This window comes from Fulmarus glacialis, unplaced genomic scaffold, assembly GCF_000690835.1.
Source record: "Fulmarus glacialis isolate BGI_N327 unplaced genomic scaffold, ASM69083v1 scaffold13709, whole genome shotgun sequence".
Lineage (NCBI taxonomy): Eukaryota > Metazoa > Chordata > Aves > Procellariiformes > Procellariidae > Fulmarus > Fulmarus glacialis.
In genome coordinates this window covers 66,099-85,002 of record NW_009231528.1, presented here as the reverse complement: position 1 = coordinate 85,002, position 18,904 = coordinate 66,099, and the positions used below count along the sequence as shown (strand labels likewise).

Below are 18,904 nucleotides of genomic sequence, written 5' to 3'. Positions count from 1 at the left end.
AGCAGGAATTTGATGAGGGTCCTAAATGAAGAAACTAACCAAAAGTTTATGATAAATGAACTTAATTTGCAGTGTGTGTTGTACCTGAATCTCCTCTTTGCTCTTCCCATTTCATTTTCTCCTGTGCACACTGTCCCCAAACAAACTTCATAAGGATACTGTCGTGCTCTGATTTTCCATTCCTGATTGCATAGGCTGTTGTGACTGAGCAACCATCTGACACAAGATTCTCGTGAAGATTCTCTGTTAGAACTGCATGGTAATAAAATTATTTTTGTTGCTTTTCTTGAAGTTTTTCCAGGTGTTCAGTCCAACTAGTTTTAAATGTGTGTTATTTTTTACTTTGGGGCAGCACATTGCAGTCTTCTGGTCAACTCCTTCTATGAATGTAGTGGGTGTTTCTTCCCCTCTTCAGTAACTATATTTAATTCTATTCCAAAATTAAAAATACTTGGAATATACACTAATTCTTTCTTAGTACTTGTGATTCTTCTTTACCATAAATGGTTTCATTATTAATACAAATTAATTTTAGTTTATTTTTACAAAGAGAATAGAATGGCTGATAATGAACATAAAGCTTTAATAGTAGAGTAACCTCGTTTTCCTTGGGCTGCAGGACAGTTGTGTCAGGCCCGTGGAGTGATTTATGTCCTACAAAAGAGAGAAATACATCTCCCTCTAGTAGACTAGGAGGAACATCCAAGCTTCAGTGAAGTCAGTGATAAACTTCTGATTTGTTTCAGCTGAGTCATAACATCCCCTTAGAACTCTTCAATTTTTTTTCCAGAATGTCATTTCTGGTGTTAAGGGAGCTGTGGTAAAGCTTATCGGGTGTTCCCTGTAAGCGTTATGGAGGCCAAAGGTATACATGGATTTAAGAAGGAATTAGGCACAACTGAAGATAGGTTCAGAGGGAGGAGGAGGGACAGCGACACCACAGCTAAGCTTGAACCACTGATTGTCAGAGACAGAGAGAGGAGATACCAGGGGGAAGGATCATTCTGCAGCTGCCTTGTACTTTTTCCTCAGGCATCTGCTATTAGCTTCCATGAGAGACTAGTCACTAACTAAATGTCTCTTTCATTTGACTCATACAGCCATTCCTATGTATGTTTGATTTGGTCATAGTCTGTTTTCATATATATGTGTGTGTACACTTGCAGGTACAAAGCTTGTGTCCACAAGGTTTTATTCCTTGGCAGTTGACTAGCTAAAGCAACAAGATTTTTATGAGTTGTTTTCCTTTTAAATGCTTTAAAGTGACAATTAAACTTTCATCTTCTTTTGTTATTGCTGGTTGCAGTATTTTACTAAAGCAAATAAAAGAGTATGAATGAAGACTGACATGAGATTTGAAGTCATTAGTAATTGTTATTCATGTTCACAGATCAATTTTTAAACTCCTGGATGTATTAAGAACATATTTGATTAGGGTGTACGGGCTACTATGGACATTTAATTTTTATCGAGTTAATTGTACTTCGTAAGTGTTTGCAAGACACTTGCGTGTGGCTCTGACATAATTTATTCTATTAGTTTTGATTTTTGTGGTTAGTAACAATGTGTGTAGTTAGTACTCTCAATGCCTTTTCCAAGAGTTTAACATACATCTAACACACATCTGTATTAAGTATAAAACGGTAATTCTGCATGTTGGGAGATGATACAAGTATAATCTTTTATGCCTATATCTGTGTTCTCTCAAGAAGCATGTATTAAATTGTCTGTTCTTGAAACTTTAATAAGAAAAGAGTAATAAAATTTTTTCTATGCCCAACTCTTACACTACTGCTCCAGTATAAATGGATGATACTGGCAGCAGGAAGCACCTGCTGAGGGGGACTACCTGCTCATGCAAATACAGGATAGGAATAGGGGCCAAACCCTGTCTGGTCTCTCTCGTAACATCTGGGACCACATCCTTGTCACCAGGGCACCCTCTGGGGCCAGGGCTGAGGCAAGCTGCCTTATAGGCTGAGGAGGACGCTGAGTTTTCCAGGGGAGATGCTCTAAATGCATTTCAAAGGCAGAGGGGATAGGTAAGCCAGGCACGGTACTGAAGAGGTTGACTTGGGTATACAATTTCAAGAAGTGGTGTGGGGTTCTGAACCTCGTGTGGGCACCAACCACATCCCTGACTGACAGGGGACGTCACCGTGAAGTCGAATTCACCTCATAGCTAGCTGTTAACATTACTATGGCCATGGCCATTTGTGGAGCTGTTTACTAGCGTTCATATAACTTGAATATAGGTATGTTTGACTTTGGTCTGTTGTTAACTTGCAACCTTCTGGAACAAAGAAGCTTGAATTCTTGATTCTTAAATTGAAACTTTGTTGTTATACGCTGTTAAACTAAATGCATGCTTATAAGAGCATCTCAATATTTTAGAAGGAAGTGTGGAGTATGTAAATGTATCTTGTAGGTATGTGTGGAGTAGGTTATTCATTCACCATGATAACAATGTCAAAATGTGTAGAAATGCTTTAGGCAATGTTTAGGTACACTTCTTGCAAATCGGAGTTTTAGTTCAGTGCTTGGCATTCAAAAGAATGGCCTGAAGTTTCAACATGCTCCCTAGTGAAGAGTATGGGTAGAAGAGAAAAACAAACCCTCTTAGTGCTGCAGCTATGTGAAAATCAGAAACATGAGTTCGATTTTTGATTAGGCACCAGAGAAGACACATAGAGCTGGGCTTTCTGAACTGCAGCAAAAATTTCAGTAAGATCATGTGTTTTCAGTAACAGTGTCTACTCCGGGGCTGAAGGAGCATTATTTTGATGACCAGGTTAGAGCTGTGAAAGGTGGCATGCAACATAAACGTCTCTTGCAGAGGCTCCAGTGCAAGCTTGGGTTGCACATCACATAGCATCTGAGCGTGTAGAGATGCTAATTGATCCTAGTGACTAGGAGGACCGACACCTCTCTAGCTGCATGAAGTCGTTGAAACTGAGGTTGATAAGTGATGGAATTCAAATTCAAATATGATAGGTTTGATATCTCTGTGTATAGGTTCGATAACTCTATGTATTACTTATTGTATACAACTGATGTGGAAACACGATGCTGTGCTCTCTGGCTCGCCCTCTGCTTTTTACTTTTTACCCTTACGCAACCCAGTTTCCTGAGCTTTTTATTAATGGAATATATTTTATCTAAAGTAAACAGACTGGTATTTGACAGGCAGTTAACTGGAGTTAAATCCTAATGTAGGCATGCCCACGCCACAGAGATGTGTGAATGCCTTTGTCTATTGTGATATTTTTCTCACTGCTAAGATAGGCATCTTGAAAATCACACTGAACTGTATAGGCTTACTGGTATTGTAAGTGATGTATACATTTGTATCATTATATTTATGAGATTAGAAAATGTTCCTGGATTTGAGTTTTTCCACGGTGCCTTACACTTGTGAGAGCAGTTGTTTCACTCTTCCCCCTCTCTGGTCTGGTTTTTCCCTTGCTCTTTGGTGGTTTGGAGGGGGGAAGGTTGGTGTGGGAATTTAAGTGGACAAATAACAGTTTTGAAACTGAGATTGGCTGAAGAGGATTCAGTAGGAGTTAAAATATGCTTAACTCACTGTTCCAGAAGTACCATCAACTGGAAATGAAAGCTATTTAAATACAAAGTTTCCTATAATATTATCCTTTTCTGTGTTGTTAGATTTGCTTCATTTCTCAGCTATGCTATTCACAAAGTTTCACTTTAAATCACAGTAGATTTGAAATACTACGCTTCTACATCAGTCTCATAACTAAAGTTGTTAATAATTGTGAACTATAAGAAAAATTCTAGATTAAATAAACATGTGGGAATTTGGACTCCACCTTTTCTAGTGAAAATGCTTAATTTTTTTTTGCAGCCATGGTTTGATACTTATCAAATGCAAGATTGATAGAAGATTAACTGGTTTTAGAATTACTTTTGTTTTCTTTTTTTCTTTTTTCTTTTTTTTTTTTTTTAACTCAGCTTCCCATCACAAACAAAAGGATGCAAGAGTGACTGGCATATATACAAATGTATTTTGTGTTTTAAACTGGTGTTTTAAGGGGAGCTTTAGTGGTATTAAGCTGCATTTCTTTTGTCAATGAGTATTGAGAATCAGAAACAATTCTTGATAACAAGAGAAAGGTAGAATCCCAAACCTGAAATTACGATACAGAGTCTTGAACAATTTTTTGCAGTAGTACCACCTGCCTCCTCTTTGACAGTGTTTTGGTGAAAACAGACCTTTTCCTCTTTAAAAGTGGAAATGGAGCAAACCTCCTGTATGTTACATAAAAAATGGTACTTTCTTCCTGTGATGTTTTTCCTCTGTTGTCTTATTAATGCCTAGTCCTGCTATTCCTGGGCATATTAGAGGTGGCTGACGTAGGCTAATCCGTAAGCAGCTGAGTGAGTGGCTCTGTTAAGAGCTTTAGCCTATGGGAATACAGAAGGTAGGAGCCATCTTACAGCGCTGGGGTCAGCCTGGAGGGGTTTTGCAAAGTCTCAAGCAGACCGGGGGGTTTCTCAAACCTGCAGTTTTGAGTAGCTGAGAAAAACCTCTTTCTCCTTGACGATTTAGGTGGATTTTAAAGAAAGTCCTATTAAATACCAGTCTGTAACACTGAACGTTAAAGTTAGCTATTTATTTGATTGTTACGGCATGTGTTAAAGAGCTGCTGCCACCCATTTGCTGCCTAATGTGTTTATTAGACGGTCTTCCCAGTGGCATCTTGAAGTGTCTTTCAGCTAAAAAATTCATGAGCGTTATTGGCTTTCAGGCTGCAAATGGAATATGTCTTCTTCTTACTGTCTAATACACCACTCTAAAGCCATTACACAGGAGTAAGGGAAAAGATGTTGTTGAGGTAGGAGCCTTCAGCTTGAACATTTGTTTATAGTCTGTTACAGCTTTTTGTAGACTGAGCAAAAGTGTGAGTAGTAGGTGTTGGAGCCAGTTTTCTGTTCTTTTATACACAGGCTCAATGGTGTTTGCTAGTAAATTATGGTCCTTTTCTTAGTTCTAGTTTGTGGAGTTCAGGAATAAAGTAGAAGTCAGTAAATATTACCATAAATCTTGTTTTAATGTTACCTGTAATAGGCTCTCTTTCAAATGAAATTGTATCTTCTAAGTAACAAGTGTTATTTTCAGATAGAAAAGGCTGTGAGTGCACGTCAGGTTTTAGTACAAGTCCTTTAAAGGTGACTAGAGTTTTATCACCTTCCTCATAGAAACTCTGTTTTCTGTTTTCGCTTTATACTGTGTGGCTGTTGTAGGGTCGCAAAGATTTTAGGCAGTTTCATCTATAGTGAAAGTGCTAGTGCTACTCCAGGAAAAAAGCATACCCTTGAATAAGTTAATTTGTATTTTTAACATGGGGTTACCATCAGCAACCAAGGTATTGGACATCTTGCTTATTTTGGCAGGCTGGCATTGTTTCCTTTGGGGTATCACTGAACGCAATTCCAGGTGTTCAGTGATGAAGGGTGGGTATAAGTATTTGGTTGTAGAACATGTAGCTTATAGATACCAGGGATGCAGGAGGATGGTTTAACATATCTTTAACTTTCTTCTCTGTCAAGCTTTTCAGCGGTGGGTCTCTTGCTGTAATTTAATTTTACCAGACAATACAGTCTTATTTTTTTTCCCTGCTCCTTTTATTTCCCTTGATCTTTAGCTCTATTTTTTTACTCATTTCCAAACCCTTATCCTTGTCTCTCTGGATTTGTCAAAATACCCGTGCAAGAGAAAGTTTGCATGCGAGGAGGCTGAGCGCAGTGCGGTGCATGGGGCAGGTGGGCTCAATTAGCTGATTGGGATTCTGGTGGGTGCTACAATGACAAGTTCTGGGCGTCAAAGCAACCCTTCTTCTTGAACTGCTGTGGCTCACCAATAAAAGGTTGGCCTTAGGCTCCAGGGGCTCCAGTCTCTGCTCTACATCTTATCCTGCCTCTGACAGCGATTTCCTTTTGAGGCCTGGGTAGGTGGCTAGCAAGTATTGCCGCCTTCAGAAGGGTTGAAGATTACAGTATGTATCAATATTAAATATTTTCCGATTCAGAAATGGAGCCAGTGAAAAAAGAGCTCATAAGCAGGAAAAAATGTGAAGAATCAGAAGTTGCATGTGACTTCCAGCTTTCCTCTGGCTTCTACCAGAATTAATGCTACACGGAGTACAGCAGTAATTTTGAAACCGAGACTGAAAGCTTCTAGTCATGAGAACTTCACAGGAAAAAAGTATGAATTATAATGGATGTATGTTTGAGTTTATAATTAACCACAGGAATATGAGCTGTTTATATTTTTAAATTGGGCTGTTAGAGAAAATTTTTTGTCAAACTTTTCACTGACTTGTAATATTTTTGGTCAGTAAACAGTGTTTTTGCTGTTTGTTACTCAATAAAACAGTGGCTTTAATAAATCACTTCTATTTTTGTCAGTTGTATCTACACTAAATGCATGTATTGGTGTGCTGGAAGGGTGGTGGTATAGTACTGCTACCTGATTGTCCGCTATATGGTACTTTACCTTTTGTTTGCTACTTTTCAGATTGAAATAGCAGCTTTGAAGGTGTAATCCTCATTTATTCTTTAACTGCATTTGTTAGGCTTATAATAAATCTGACAGTTTAACAGGCCTTGTTTGGAAGATGGCCTGCCCTGATAAGAGATAAAATGCACATTATCTTCTTCCACATGGACTCTGGATGATTAACTGGATTCACTAATGCTGAGGATCAGTGCTGGAAGGTTTACTCTGCTTGCCATGTTCCTTTGTGACATTTGAGGAGTGGAGGAGATATTACAAATCCACGCAACTCATTTGTGCTAGCTTTTTTTTCTGTCTCCTCCTTCACGGGGCCTCTGTTTTTCTTTTTTTTTCCCCATGTGTTTTATTTTTGGGTTTACATTGTTGGGTTTTTTTCCCTTTGAAAGATGAATGTCTTGTAAAAATATGTTTGCTATTGCTTTATAATTAGGTTAAGTCTCTCTGTGTACTCTAACTTAGAGCGGTTGCTGGTGGAGGATGTGAAGGAGGATGTGCTGTCACGACAAGAGCAGAAACTATTGTTTTATTACTGATAACAAGTAAAAATGAATTGAAGCGTCTTTCAGGCTCTGTCGTTTCAGTCTCCAAGCATCTGGTAGAAACTGGTTAGGTCTCAATGACTGTAATTACCAACATATTCTGTCGAAGAGTGTGTTAATTTAATTTTTCAATGTTTGTGATTCACATTTAACAATTGGAAACGTTAGACAGTGATTTTGTCTACAAGTATTTTGGATGCTTAGGCTTGTGGTAGCGAAACGGAGAGGGCGGGAAAATACATTTATGGTGTTAAATGTAAATACAAAGAACGTATTTACTTACCTGAGGTGTCTTGTTGGTAGAGGTCATCTGTTGGAGCCTAAAATTAGTTCTTTAGGTATTTTTAGTAATAACAATTCCGCTTCTCTAATTGTCTCCTTCCTTGTATGAAAATGCTGCAGTGAGTATATTTATCTTTCCATTGCTCCGTTGCTCCTCATTGATGCCCAGTGGAATTGAAGCTTGAGGGGCATCTGAGCCAGCATTACAAGTTCAGCTCTTAGTTATTGTTGTAGGTTTTTTTGTAGGACAAATGGAAAAAACCTTAATATATATCGAGAAGAAAAATCTGCTATCACCACTGAAGGCAAAATACTAATCCCACAGTGGGATATTATGTTTGTATTTTGGAGTGCAGTACAGCTCCCAGACAACTTAGACAATAAAAAAGGGAGTGCCTGGTCTTGCATGACAGTTCATTCTGCAAGACACACATTCAAATTCAGCTTTGCAAGACATTTTCTTTCAAATAAAAATTGGTTTAGTTCAGCGTCTGACATATCACGATGCTATTTTTTTCATTAACAAACATATCTCCGTCTCTCTCTCCTCAATGCAGTGATTACTGCGGGTTTTGTTTTTACTAATTCCCAATTTGGTGAATCCTTTTCCTATTCTATACCATGCTAAATAAGCCGTACTGACTTTTTCTTGATTTTTGTTTCAGAAGACATATTCTATCAGTAGAGCTGATACTACATTTCCATTTCTTCCAAAGCACTAAATGAACTGAACTGTTCAATCTCTTTATCTTTCTTTTTTCTGGAAATTCCTGCAGAGATGTGTAAAAAGATCAGAGGAGCAGGATGAATGCTGCTTTCTAATCTGAGGTAGTTCCCTATAGGGGAGGCTTATTGGGGTAAAACTTTGAGCCTCTGACTTGTCATTCTACTCGCAGTGGCTTCAGTTTTGAATTGTCATGTTTCCTGGAAAAATTCAGACGAGTCTGGGAGTTTTATTTTCTGGTCTGAGAAGCTATCCATGTGGTTCAGGAGCCTAAGAATATTTAGAACAACTTTAAAAGTTCCTAAATTATCTTGTTAAAAAATATTAATTTATTTAATGTTATGAATTTTTGTGTATTATAAAACTATTAGTAATAATGAATAACCAAGAAGATTTGAGATGGATAAATTAATGTGTATGGGGGGAGTTAGGGCAGAACCTAAAAAGCACTAGATGCAGTTTAGCTGCTCCTGACCCGCAGATGTTTGTTTGCGTGTCTAAAATTCATCTATCAATTCAATGTAAATTCATGAGGTTTTCCCCTTCCCACTTGAAAGTTTCCTAGGTGCCTGCTCTTTGGTACTACGTGTGCCCAGAAGTACTTTCTTCTGAAAAATGTGGTTTTAGTTCCTTGCTTATGCCACATTAAATTTGTAGAGGTACCTAAGACCCTCCAGAGATATTAATCTAGTAGTATGCATAGATCTTGAATGTGAATTACCTCATGGAAAAAAATTGAAATAGCTGCTTTCTTTTTAAAAGACATGAGGAAACTGGGAGGGTGATCACCTCTTTGACTCTACTTGACTTGTTAGAGTCAATGCTGAGAAATGGGAGATACAGGTTTGCTACCCTCCTCAGCCTAAGGGATTCAAACCTCAATCCCTTGTGTCTTAAGACAGTGTTTGAACTACTTACCCCTGAGTTTAGTGATATGGGCTACACACTTAAAGATTCCTACTGCACTGCAAGAGTTAATTAACCTTGCCCTCTTTGCTTCATAAACATCCAGTTTTGGCAAGCAGATAGCCTACCACCTAGGAGGCTGTCCTGCATGATGAAAAATACAGGCTTGAAACCCCTCTGCGAAGAGGGAACTGAATCTCCATTGCCCCCTTTCTGGCTGGTTTAGTTGTACTTAGTACTGTGGAAGAGCAGGACAGCAGATTATCTATGTACAGCTTCTAAAAGATGATTCCTCCTCATTTCTCCTAACTCGGGAAAATATTTTCGTTTCTGAATCCCAAGAGAATAGCAGAACTTTACCTGTCCCAGTCAACCCTGAATCCCTAGGGAGATACGGTTTGGGGGCACATCCTTTTGATTTTAGTACTGTGTACTAGATACTGCTGAGTGACTTTCATTTCAGCCTGTGAGATTTTTTAGATTGCCTGAGTATCGTCTGTCTAGCTCTCCACTTTCCAAGGCATCTAATTCTGGATTTTGCATTCTGCTCTGGAGCACAGGCACCAACAACGCAGGAGCTGCAGAGCCTATACAGATCTTTGAGGTATAGAACGTGATTTTTAATGAAGACGCAGGGGAGAGCAGAAAGCAAACATGGTAGTAGGTGGTAGATTTCCAGAAAAACTTTATGATGACTAAAAAGAAATGGGTAACTCATTCTAAGAACAAACTGATAATGCTGCTGAGAAAAAGACATAATGGCCTGTAAGTGCAAACAAAACAAAATAAATAAAGAAATAGTTTAGAACCATTTACTATGTTTAATAAGGAGAGATGAAGGTGCCAGTTTCATAGTAATGATACCACTTTTGTTCCCTTAAATACAGAAGGATGAAGTTTAGATGTTTATGGTGGGAGGTTAGTTTTAATATGTCCTCTGAAGGCTGATACTGTAGACCTAGTGGAATTCCTACGGGATAGCATCAGTATGAATGCAAGAAGAATTGAGCTATGCATTGGTGGAGCTACCAGTGAAACTTTGGTTCCTGCAAGAATAAACTTCCCTTTGAAGTGAGCCTGACAGAGTAGGTGGGAAAACTGTCAATAACTGTTCCTATTTGCTTTCTTGGGGAGGAAAGGGGAGTGGAGGGGGGTGTTCCTCCTAAATGCTTACCTCTGACTTTAATTCTTACTACTCTTGGGAGAGAAGATGACTGTTGAATGTTTGACAGGTTTTCGAGAATTGTTGTGCTTGCTTTTCTCAAGAAAAATAGTTAACCGATTTACATTTCTCAGGTATTACTTGGGAAGCATAATAGTTAACCGATTTACATTTCTCAGGTATTACTTGGGAAGCATAAAAACCAAAGGGATTCCCCAGCCTAATTTTTCTTCTGAACTTTAGGTCACCATTTGAGTCTGGCTCGGATATCAGATGATCTCGGGAATGTACAGCTTTCATCATGCTGATGATTTTTTTCTCACCCCGGTCAGTGAAAAATTTAGTCATTGGCACAGAGCCCCAAGGACAGTTCCAGCTCTCCAGTGACAGAGACGTGGAACTGCCGTCTCTTCACAACCCTCACAACTTCCCTTTAATTATTGTCACAGTTTTCGTAATAATATCTTGCTCGTTCCTTTGAGCTCTACTTGGGATACTTCTGAAATTGCATATTTTCAAGAAAGTGCTTAGCTCCTAACCAATTAGATGAATGTGTATTTCTGCTTTTGTATTCAGATAAATTAGGACGTGAATGACTGCTGGGGCTAGAAATCAGTGAAGATACGTAGTTGTTAAGGAACAGCCAGTGTGGCAGTCCACATTGGAGACTGCGGTAGACGTTTCATACTCTGCAGTAAGGTCGGCTTTGGTGTGGCACTGTGAATGCCCTGACTGGGGTCACTGGGTGTTCCCCAGCAAGTACAGAATGATGGAGTTCATGATGGTACATCTTCCCTTTGAGAGCTCAGCTCTGCTCTGCTGCAGAACCAGGGCCTTCTTGCTCTTCTTGAAGTGGGTTGTTCTCAAAACGTTGGCAGTATGTATGTACAAGTAGATATACATATGCATGTGTAGACATAATTGATAAAAAGATAATCCAGGTATTTTTCAAATAGGATCTGATACCATACATGTCAAAGACCAGCTGGGAGCTATATATTTCAGGGATGATCTAGTGTTTTTCGTGAAACTTGGCCAGTATCTCAAAAAATGAAATGACTCCACTTTCTCCTCAAACGGGTTAAAAAGAAAATATTTTCAGTACAAAGAAAGGAATTTTTATTCCTGGTGTTTTGGGGTTTTTATATTCAGAAAAATGTTAGATGGTGTTCAGTTCTGAATCTGAGACAGCTCCGAGTCTTCTTTTGCTTGCTCAATTTTCAATAAGTAGCCTTTCGTAGCATCCCTGGAGAACTGCTTAGGTCTTAATCTCCAGGCTGTTTCTGCCCATATCTTCATTCAGCCAGTTCATTGGGAAAACTAAGATTTCCAGTGTGAACATTCTATTACCAACGCAAGCTCTGGCTGCTAGATTTTACACAGTGTCAAAAATAAAAAGTAAATGAGAAAGGGACCACAGTTTTAACCCACAGCAGTTCCCTCATGGTGTTCAGTGCCTGGCTGACGGGGCCAGCAGAGGGAAGGGAATTGGTAGGGCAGAAATGAAGGGCTTGGAGGTGGTGGTGAACCCCCTGGTTTTAATACCAGACCAAGATTTCCATTTCATGCCAGTGTGAAGCGATCGTGGAATTATGGGCTCCAGCTCTTAATTTAGCATGGTATGAATCACCTCCTGGAGACACTCACCTCCTTCATGGCCCTCGTGTTTATTTTTCTGCTAACCCCAAACAATACAGGAGCTCTCTGAAATGTCTGGCAACGTCTCTCTGCCATCGTCCTTACAAAACTGGCAGCAACTAGACAGGTGGTGAGCTAGGACTGCCCTGTATTGCATGAGCTTTTTGATCATTTACATCATCTCCCTATGCCCTTTGTAATGGTGTTTTCTGCCTCTAGAATATTTGTACTTATTGAGGGGCATGTAATCTGGGGCAGGCGAGTTTCATGTCCTCCTACGGTGCATACGTCAACAGACAGCGAGAAGCGGGGCAGGATTTCCACAGGCTGTTTGTTGCACAAATTATAATAAACTTGTGTTGTTTTAACACATGATAGCTTGGCAAGTTATTTTCCTTATGACGAAGATTATACGTACAAAATATTTATCAGTTCCTCCGTGATCTCTAGTGTTCTGTTTCTCTGACATTGTAAATGTACTTGTGCAAGCATTATCTTCTGATTTTTGACTAAAGCTGCGTGTGCTACCTTTTCATGTAGCTGGGATACATGTTTCATTTCATGTATTTCAATTCTGTTGTGTTTTTCTTGTTGTATGGCGGTATGGCTTTCCCTTTGTCTTTCCTCATTCAACCTTGCAAAACTGCCATGAAAATTCAGCAACCCAGGCACGAAACGTACTTATCTGTTCTTACATAACTGGTAACAATCAAAGAGATGATAACGCTTTGCTTGCCCACCACAAATTTTCTTCTGAAGGAGTTTTGTATAGCATTTTGTGTGGTCATAAACACATTATTTTTATTGGTACCTTTCAAACAAACTCTGTTTCAAATGACAGATTTGCCAAGTAAAAACTGAGTTAAGCATGGAACAAGAAACTTAGAAATATGAACAAAGAACTCATGACTTTGCCACCATAACCCTTTCTTGCACTTTCTTCCTTTTAGTTGCTGATATGTGTTCAAGATGAGTGGGATGGGAGAAAATACCTCTGACCCATCCAGGGCAGAGTCAAGAAAGCGCAAGGATCCCGATCAGCTTGGACCCAGGTTAGACCATTTATGCCTGAAGACGTTGAAAGTGAAAGACTTAAAAAAAGTCTGTTAGATGTGCTCATATTTTTCAGTTAGAAAATGACAAACTTACCATTCTCGCAAAGAGAAGTCAGTACCAAACTACTCTGATTCAGTAATTCTGTGTTGTTGTGGGTTTGGGATGGGGGATAAGGGGTATTGTCTTTTATTATTGTTTGTTTGTTTGTTTTGAATCCAGCGTAGTACCAAAATACAAAATTTTAGTGACAATATAGGAGCTATGTAAAAATCTTTTTTGGCCAGTCACTGCAAGGAGTCTTCAGTCACTCATCTAGCAATCTAAGATTTTTTACCACCTCTCTTGTACAACATAATCAGGGACTTGAAAAATATTTTTCGATTTTATAGCATTTGCATTACCAACACAAATAAATTTTAAAGCATAACCACTCATTCAGCATTTTTTCTTATGACTGACTGTTGTAATTTCACAAGGAGGCAGGGAGTATGGATTGTTTGGTTTAACTTTTTAAGCTGTTTTATTTTATCATACACTGTCACTATATGATACTCCTTGGATTCTCAATGCCATGTGGAGGGATACTTGTAAATGTTCAAATCCCAGCCCCCTAATTAATCCTCTGTTTTGCATTTCAAATCCCAAACCTCTTTTGAAACAAACACATGACTGCTGGGAAAAAATAAGTAACATCTTTTTTAATGCTCCTTTTCTGCTTGAGAAACCTGTAAGTTATATTTTTTTGTAGTGAGAGAGGACAGTTCTCTCTGTTTTTGTTAAACTACTCTCAAACCATTTGAAATAATCTTTGAGCTGGCCAGAAGGCAAGTAAACTGACATTAAATACAACATTTTTATAAACTCCTCTTTCAGCCCTAAAAGAAGCACTGAGAAACGCAATCGTGAGCAAGAGAATAAATACATAGAAGAACTTGCAGAGCTGATTTTTGCAAATTTTAATGATATTGACAACTTTAACTTTAAACCTGACAAATGTGCAATCCTGAAAGAAACTGTGAAGCAAATTCGTCAGATAAAAGAACAAGGTAAGAAGACTAATGAATTGACTTAGAATATTTTCTGTGTTGATTATTACTTTATTTTTGGCAAACCCGATAGTCTCTTCAGCTTTTCTGCAGCAAATTCCTGTTAGTCAATAATGAAAAATGCTGTAATGTTATGTGAACGGAGTGTGTTAAGTATCATATTCAGTATTTTAAAAATAAGCTTCACAGAAAATCCAGAAATTGCCGAGAGAGAAAATCGGTCAGTTCGATGTGTGCTTCTAATGGAATTGAAATCACTTGTACTTTTACAAAAGTTACAGATGGCTTTGGGGGAAAAATAGAAAGACTACGTATACATACTCTTACATGGATGATGAATCCATGTAAAATAGGAATAATCCAGGAGAGTTGGGTATAAAAGTATTCTGCATCACCCCTTTTGCTTTCTTTTGTTGGTATGAATAGATATTGTGGACTAAATTATCTGCGTCCCTTAAATGATGACATCATATCCTCAACTACAATAGATTTGAAACTATTCTAATCTCTAGTTAGGGTCCTGTTATAAATGTAAACCAGAGAACGTGACAGTTTTCTTCCTGTTCTTTGTCTAGAAGATTAGTTTTGTATTTCTTTTGTTTTGATATATTTCCTATTTAAAGAAAAAAAAATCTTTTAGAAACTTTAAATTTTTGGAAGTGAGTTTTGTGGCACAGGTCTGTGTGGGCAGACATGAATAGCACTGCAGGTGTCTGGGGCAGATTCAGATTCTTAAAGTGGGTGCATATTGTTTTTCTTCTAATTTAGAAGATTGCAATCTCTTTATAAAATTGTTTAGGGCAATTCCTTCGGTTTTCAAACACTTTAATTTATATCTTTCACTTTTTCAGTATTCTGTGATTTCTGTGGGAAAATAATGCTTCCTATTCTGTACCGTATGTGTGAAGTTATAAAAGTGGAGATTATGTGTTGCATAATTTAGATACAGATTTCTTTCTAAAACAAGTAGGTAAGTAGAGCTGTAGTTTCAGACATCAGCCTATTCCAAGCTAAATGGAAAATGGGAAGTGTCAAATTGTGTGTCAGTTGCCTCCGAAGTGGCTGTAATTGATTAACCTTCATGTTCCTATTTCTCAGCTCGTTCTCTTCTTATTGCTACTAGGTTGCCATAATTTTTAAAATGGATATTCTAGTGAGGTTGCCATGCCCCATATTAGAAGTATACCTTTTAACCTGGCACAGTGTCCGTCATTATTTTGCACCTTGCTGGCTTTTGAGATTTAAATTTTTTTCCTTATTTTCTTTTCTTCTTCCTTTTCTCACTTTCAGTTTCAGATTTTTGTTTTGCTGTCACCAAGAGACACATTCTCCTTAGCCTTACCTGAGAAGGGATAAGGAGAAAAAAATTGTGTTTTCCTGGGAAGTGGGTACACAGAGAAAAATCTGTTAGTCCACTTGGTAATTCTCTCAGCAGTTCTAGAACATCTTGTCTGAAAATCTGGCTCTAACTAATGGCAACTTTGGCAAATCCAAGGTTTTGTTGTTCAGGACCAATATCATAAAACCAGTTTTCATATTGTTATAAAGTGTTCACACTCATCAGACCAGGTTACATGTGAATTATTTAAGTCATCATGGGCCAGAATTGTACCAGAGCTGAATGTGCACTTCATTTTCTAAGCTTATAAAGTTTTATTGCAAAACCAGCTGAAAATACAATTCTAAAGACAGACTAAAATGCTATGAATACTTTTTATTTCAACAAGTAGAAGTAGTTTGCAACCCTTGAGCAATAAAGATACTAAATTACTCCTTATGATGTTGATTTGTTGCACAAGGTTCTTCAGCTGAGAACAATTAGACTGTCTGATAACTGTTTGGGTCTTTACATAAAACTCATAGCTGGTACAGACTAGACTTTAAGCTTCTCTGAGGGGCATTGCAAAACACTGAGACCTTCAAGGTGGTAATTAATAGCATCTCAGGATGTAGAAACAAAGATTAGAATATTTGAAATTATTCCTTTAAACTAATTAAGAAGTTTGATACCAATTTCTACATAGAAGCTACATCTCTCTCTTGTTACAGCAAATTTAAAAGGCTTTTCCTTTTAGAAAAAATTCAAATGACAGCATATTCTAAAACGCAACATTGTTTTGGAACAGGCATTTCGTTAACAAATATCACTCACATATAGTAAACATTCAAACTGCACAAACAGCACAGAACACCTATACTTCTGTTGAGTGCCACGAAAACACTGACCTAAGCAAGGCAAACAGATTGAAGACCTAATGAGGCTATTACTGTTGCTGTCTCATGTTTTTTAGGTGGTTTGTCACCTCACATTGGGAATCCTGTGCTTATATATATTCATCATTTAAATGCATTAACTTTTAGGTTGTTTCAAATCTTTCTGATTGCTTTTCCACTGCCAAGACGTGTTAGAAGACCTTTACAATGGTGAAACATGTGCATTATCTTAACAATATCTGTTTCTAAAACAAAGTAATGAAAATAACACTGTACTTGCATAAAATGCCATGAGACTTAGGTTAAAAATCATATTTTCTTGCAGTTAAGATGTTTTTTTGATTTTTAGTGTTACACTAAATACTTGTAGGAGAAAACTAAATGAACGTCCCAAAATTCCTGAGGGATTCCACACTAACATGGACAAATTAAGATGGCTCTGTTTTTGCGCAGTGAGTCTGCTCTGCATTTCTTCAAAGACAGATTAGATTAAATTAGTGAAAACTTATTTTACAGTTCTACTATTTAGAAGTTTTAGTAAAGAGGTTGGATTTTTGAAATAAATACTAAAAATTCTTCACAAATTTTCTTCGTCTATAAATAGAAATGCACATTAAGGTCTAACTATTTACAAAAGCACAGTCAGTTATAATACCTTGTAAAGCCATTGAAAGCAAGAAGTTTTATAGCTGCCACTGAGATTTGACAGGGAGACTTTTTCCTAGGTTCTAGGAATGAAATGAGGAAGGAAGAAATACAGATTGATATTCATGTCCCATGTCAAGCTTGCTGGGCTGGTAGCTGAAAAAAGTAATAGATTTTTTTCTGTAGTAATACTGTATAATTTAGTATAATGTTATCCTGATCTATTTTATATGCAAATATATATTTGCAATACTATATATGTTATCTTTATATCATTTCTCACAGTATATACTTCAAAGGTTCTTTAGTTGTGGTATGTTAGAGATTTGGCTTATTACAATTTGAAAGCAAGTTATAAATATATGCATGTAACTGAATTCATTAGAAGAATTAAAGATATTTGGAAGATGTAACCACTGCATGTAGTTTTAATCTGGGTTTTGAAATGTTTTTAGTACTTGGGAAAATGAAGACAAGTTTCTTTACAAAAGCTTAATTTTCTACTGAGGGCTTTTACCATATTATCTTACAGTGATTGGATAGAGATTTGTGGATGTCCAGAAGAGATGAAAAATTGTGATTTTAGTACGAAGATGAAACAGAAGTTGTATTCATGTAAATCTTAAGTGGATATTTCTACTGGATTTGAGACTTGTGTTTCAAGCACTTGGGAAAAAATTCATTCAGTTTTTTATTTATAGCATACAAGTGATATGAAATGATGGGTTTATGGTTGTGTTACATGGTCATGAAAGTGTAAACTCTCCTGTTACTTGCAGTCTATGTTAAGTTACTTTGAAAGAGTATATATGAGTCATATATGTTGAAGATGTGTTCATAATGTGCACAAATGTGTACAAGCACAGTAAGTTCCGATTTGCATGTGCTTAATTAAAAAAGCTTGTTTTAGGCAAGTGTAAAGACCACTGGGGATAAATGTTCCTTTATATGCCAGACGGCCAAGAAGCTATGAAACCATTTGATTATACTTAAATATATTTAGTGAAATAGTGTCTGATTGATTTTAGGATCCTACCTTATTTTTAAGAAACAATTTCAGCACCTGAGACAGATTCATTTCACTTGTATAAGTACTGCTGAAAGTGTTTTCTCATATCGGAAGACAACAAAATTCTGACAGCAAATAAAAGGAGTCTGGATTCTCTTCTTCCTTAGTTTACAATCAGTTGAACTTTGTCACATCAATCTTGTTTGATTTCATACCTACAGTAGTCCTTTTCCTTGAATCTTGTCATCTGCCTGACTCCTCTCATTATGTTAGTGTTTTTCTTTCTCATTATTGTTTTTGGTTGTTCTGTCCCCCTTTAGCTGATTTTTTTTCCTTCTAGGTATTAAGCAGGATATAAAAATTAAACCTTTGCCCTTAGTTTAAAGCTCTTTTTATCCATCATGCTAACCTCAATCTCAGCAGGTAAATAGCTCACATTTTAAAGCAGAGACTATTTGTTACATTTCACTGCTTGAAAATCTCCTGGTTCAGGCTTTGAAACCTCCTTTTCTTCATTATCTGGTTGTGCTTTTACCCTCTTCTCTGGGTATCAGCAATGCAGTAGGTACAGAGAATACTGAAGATCACTTAAGCTTCTTCAGCAGTTTCTCTAGCTAAGGAGTCTCCTCTGACCCCTTCAGTAGGAGTGCTGAAGAATGTGTCCTGACATCAAGTAAAAGACGTGTTTTTTTTTTTCTCAAGTCCCCCGAGTACTTTTTATTAAACTCCAGGCCTGCATCTCTTATTTTTCTCCTTGTACTCTCCATGCCTTTCTGTTTTCTGTAGCCTTTTTTTAGAATGGCATCCACCTGTCTTATTTAGATAAACATACGGTGGGATATAACCTACTATGCCAAAATATCCTCAAATGCAATTTTATGTCTCAGTTCCATTTTCCTGCAGAGTTCAGCTTTCATGTGTCACCAGTTTCTGAAGAGGTTTTGTGTTCTGTAGATCAGCTTTTCAGTAGTACAGGGAAGGGATATCAGGGTGGTGATTATCAGTCTAGCTGTTAAAGTACACTTCTGGGTTGTCAGATCTTGTTTAAAGAATAGCCTTACAAGACAGACCTTGGACAGAATGAATCACCATGTGAAAGCTAAACAACGTTGGGAGAAGTACTATTTGGTGAAGAGAAACATGAA

General features: G+C 37.5%; 1 protein-coding gene across 1 annotated transcript in view; it reads left to right on the top strand.

Annotated features, from left to right (window-relative positions):
- Positions 1 to 12,736: 12,736 nt before the first annotated feature.
- NCOA2 (nuclear receptor coactivator 2) overlaps positions 12,737 to 18,904 on the top strand; it is a gene marked incomplete at its 3' end in the record, with an annotated part of 71,357 nt that continues 65,189 nt past the window's right edge. The window contains exons 1-2 of the mRNA XM_009584615.1: positions 12,737 to 12,841; positions 13,719 to 13,891. Of these exons, the coding sequence (XP_009582910.1) occupies positions 12,759 to 12,841; positions 13,719 to 13,891 (256 nt within the window). The remainder of the gene's footprint in view (positions 12,842 to 13,718; positions 13,892 to 18,904) is intronic.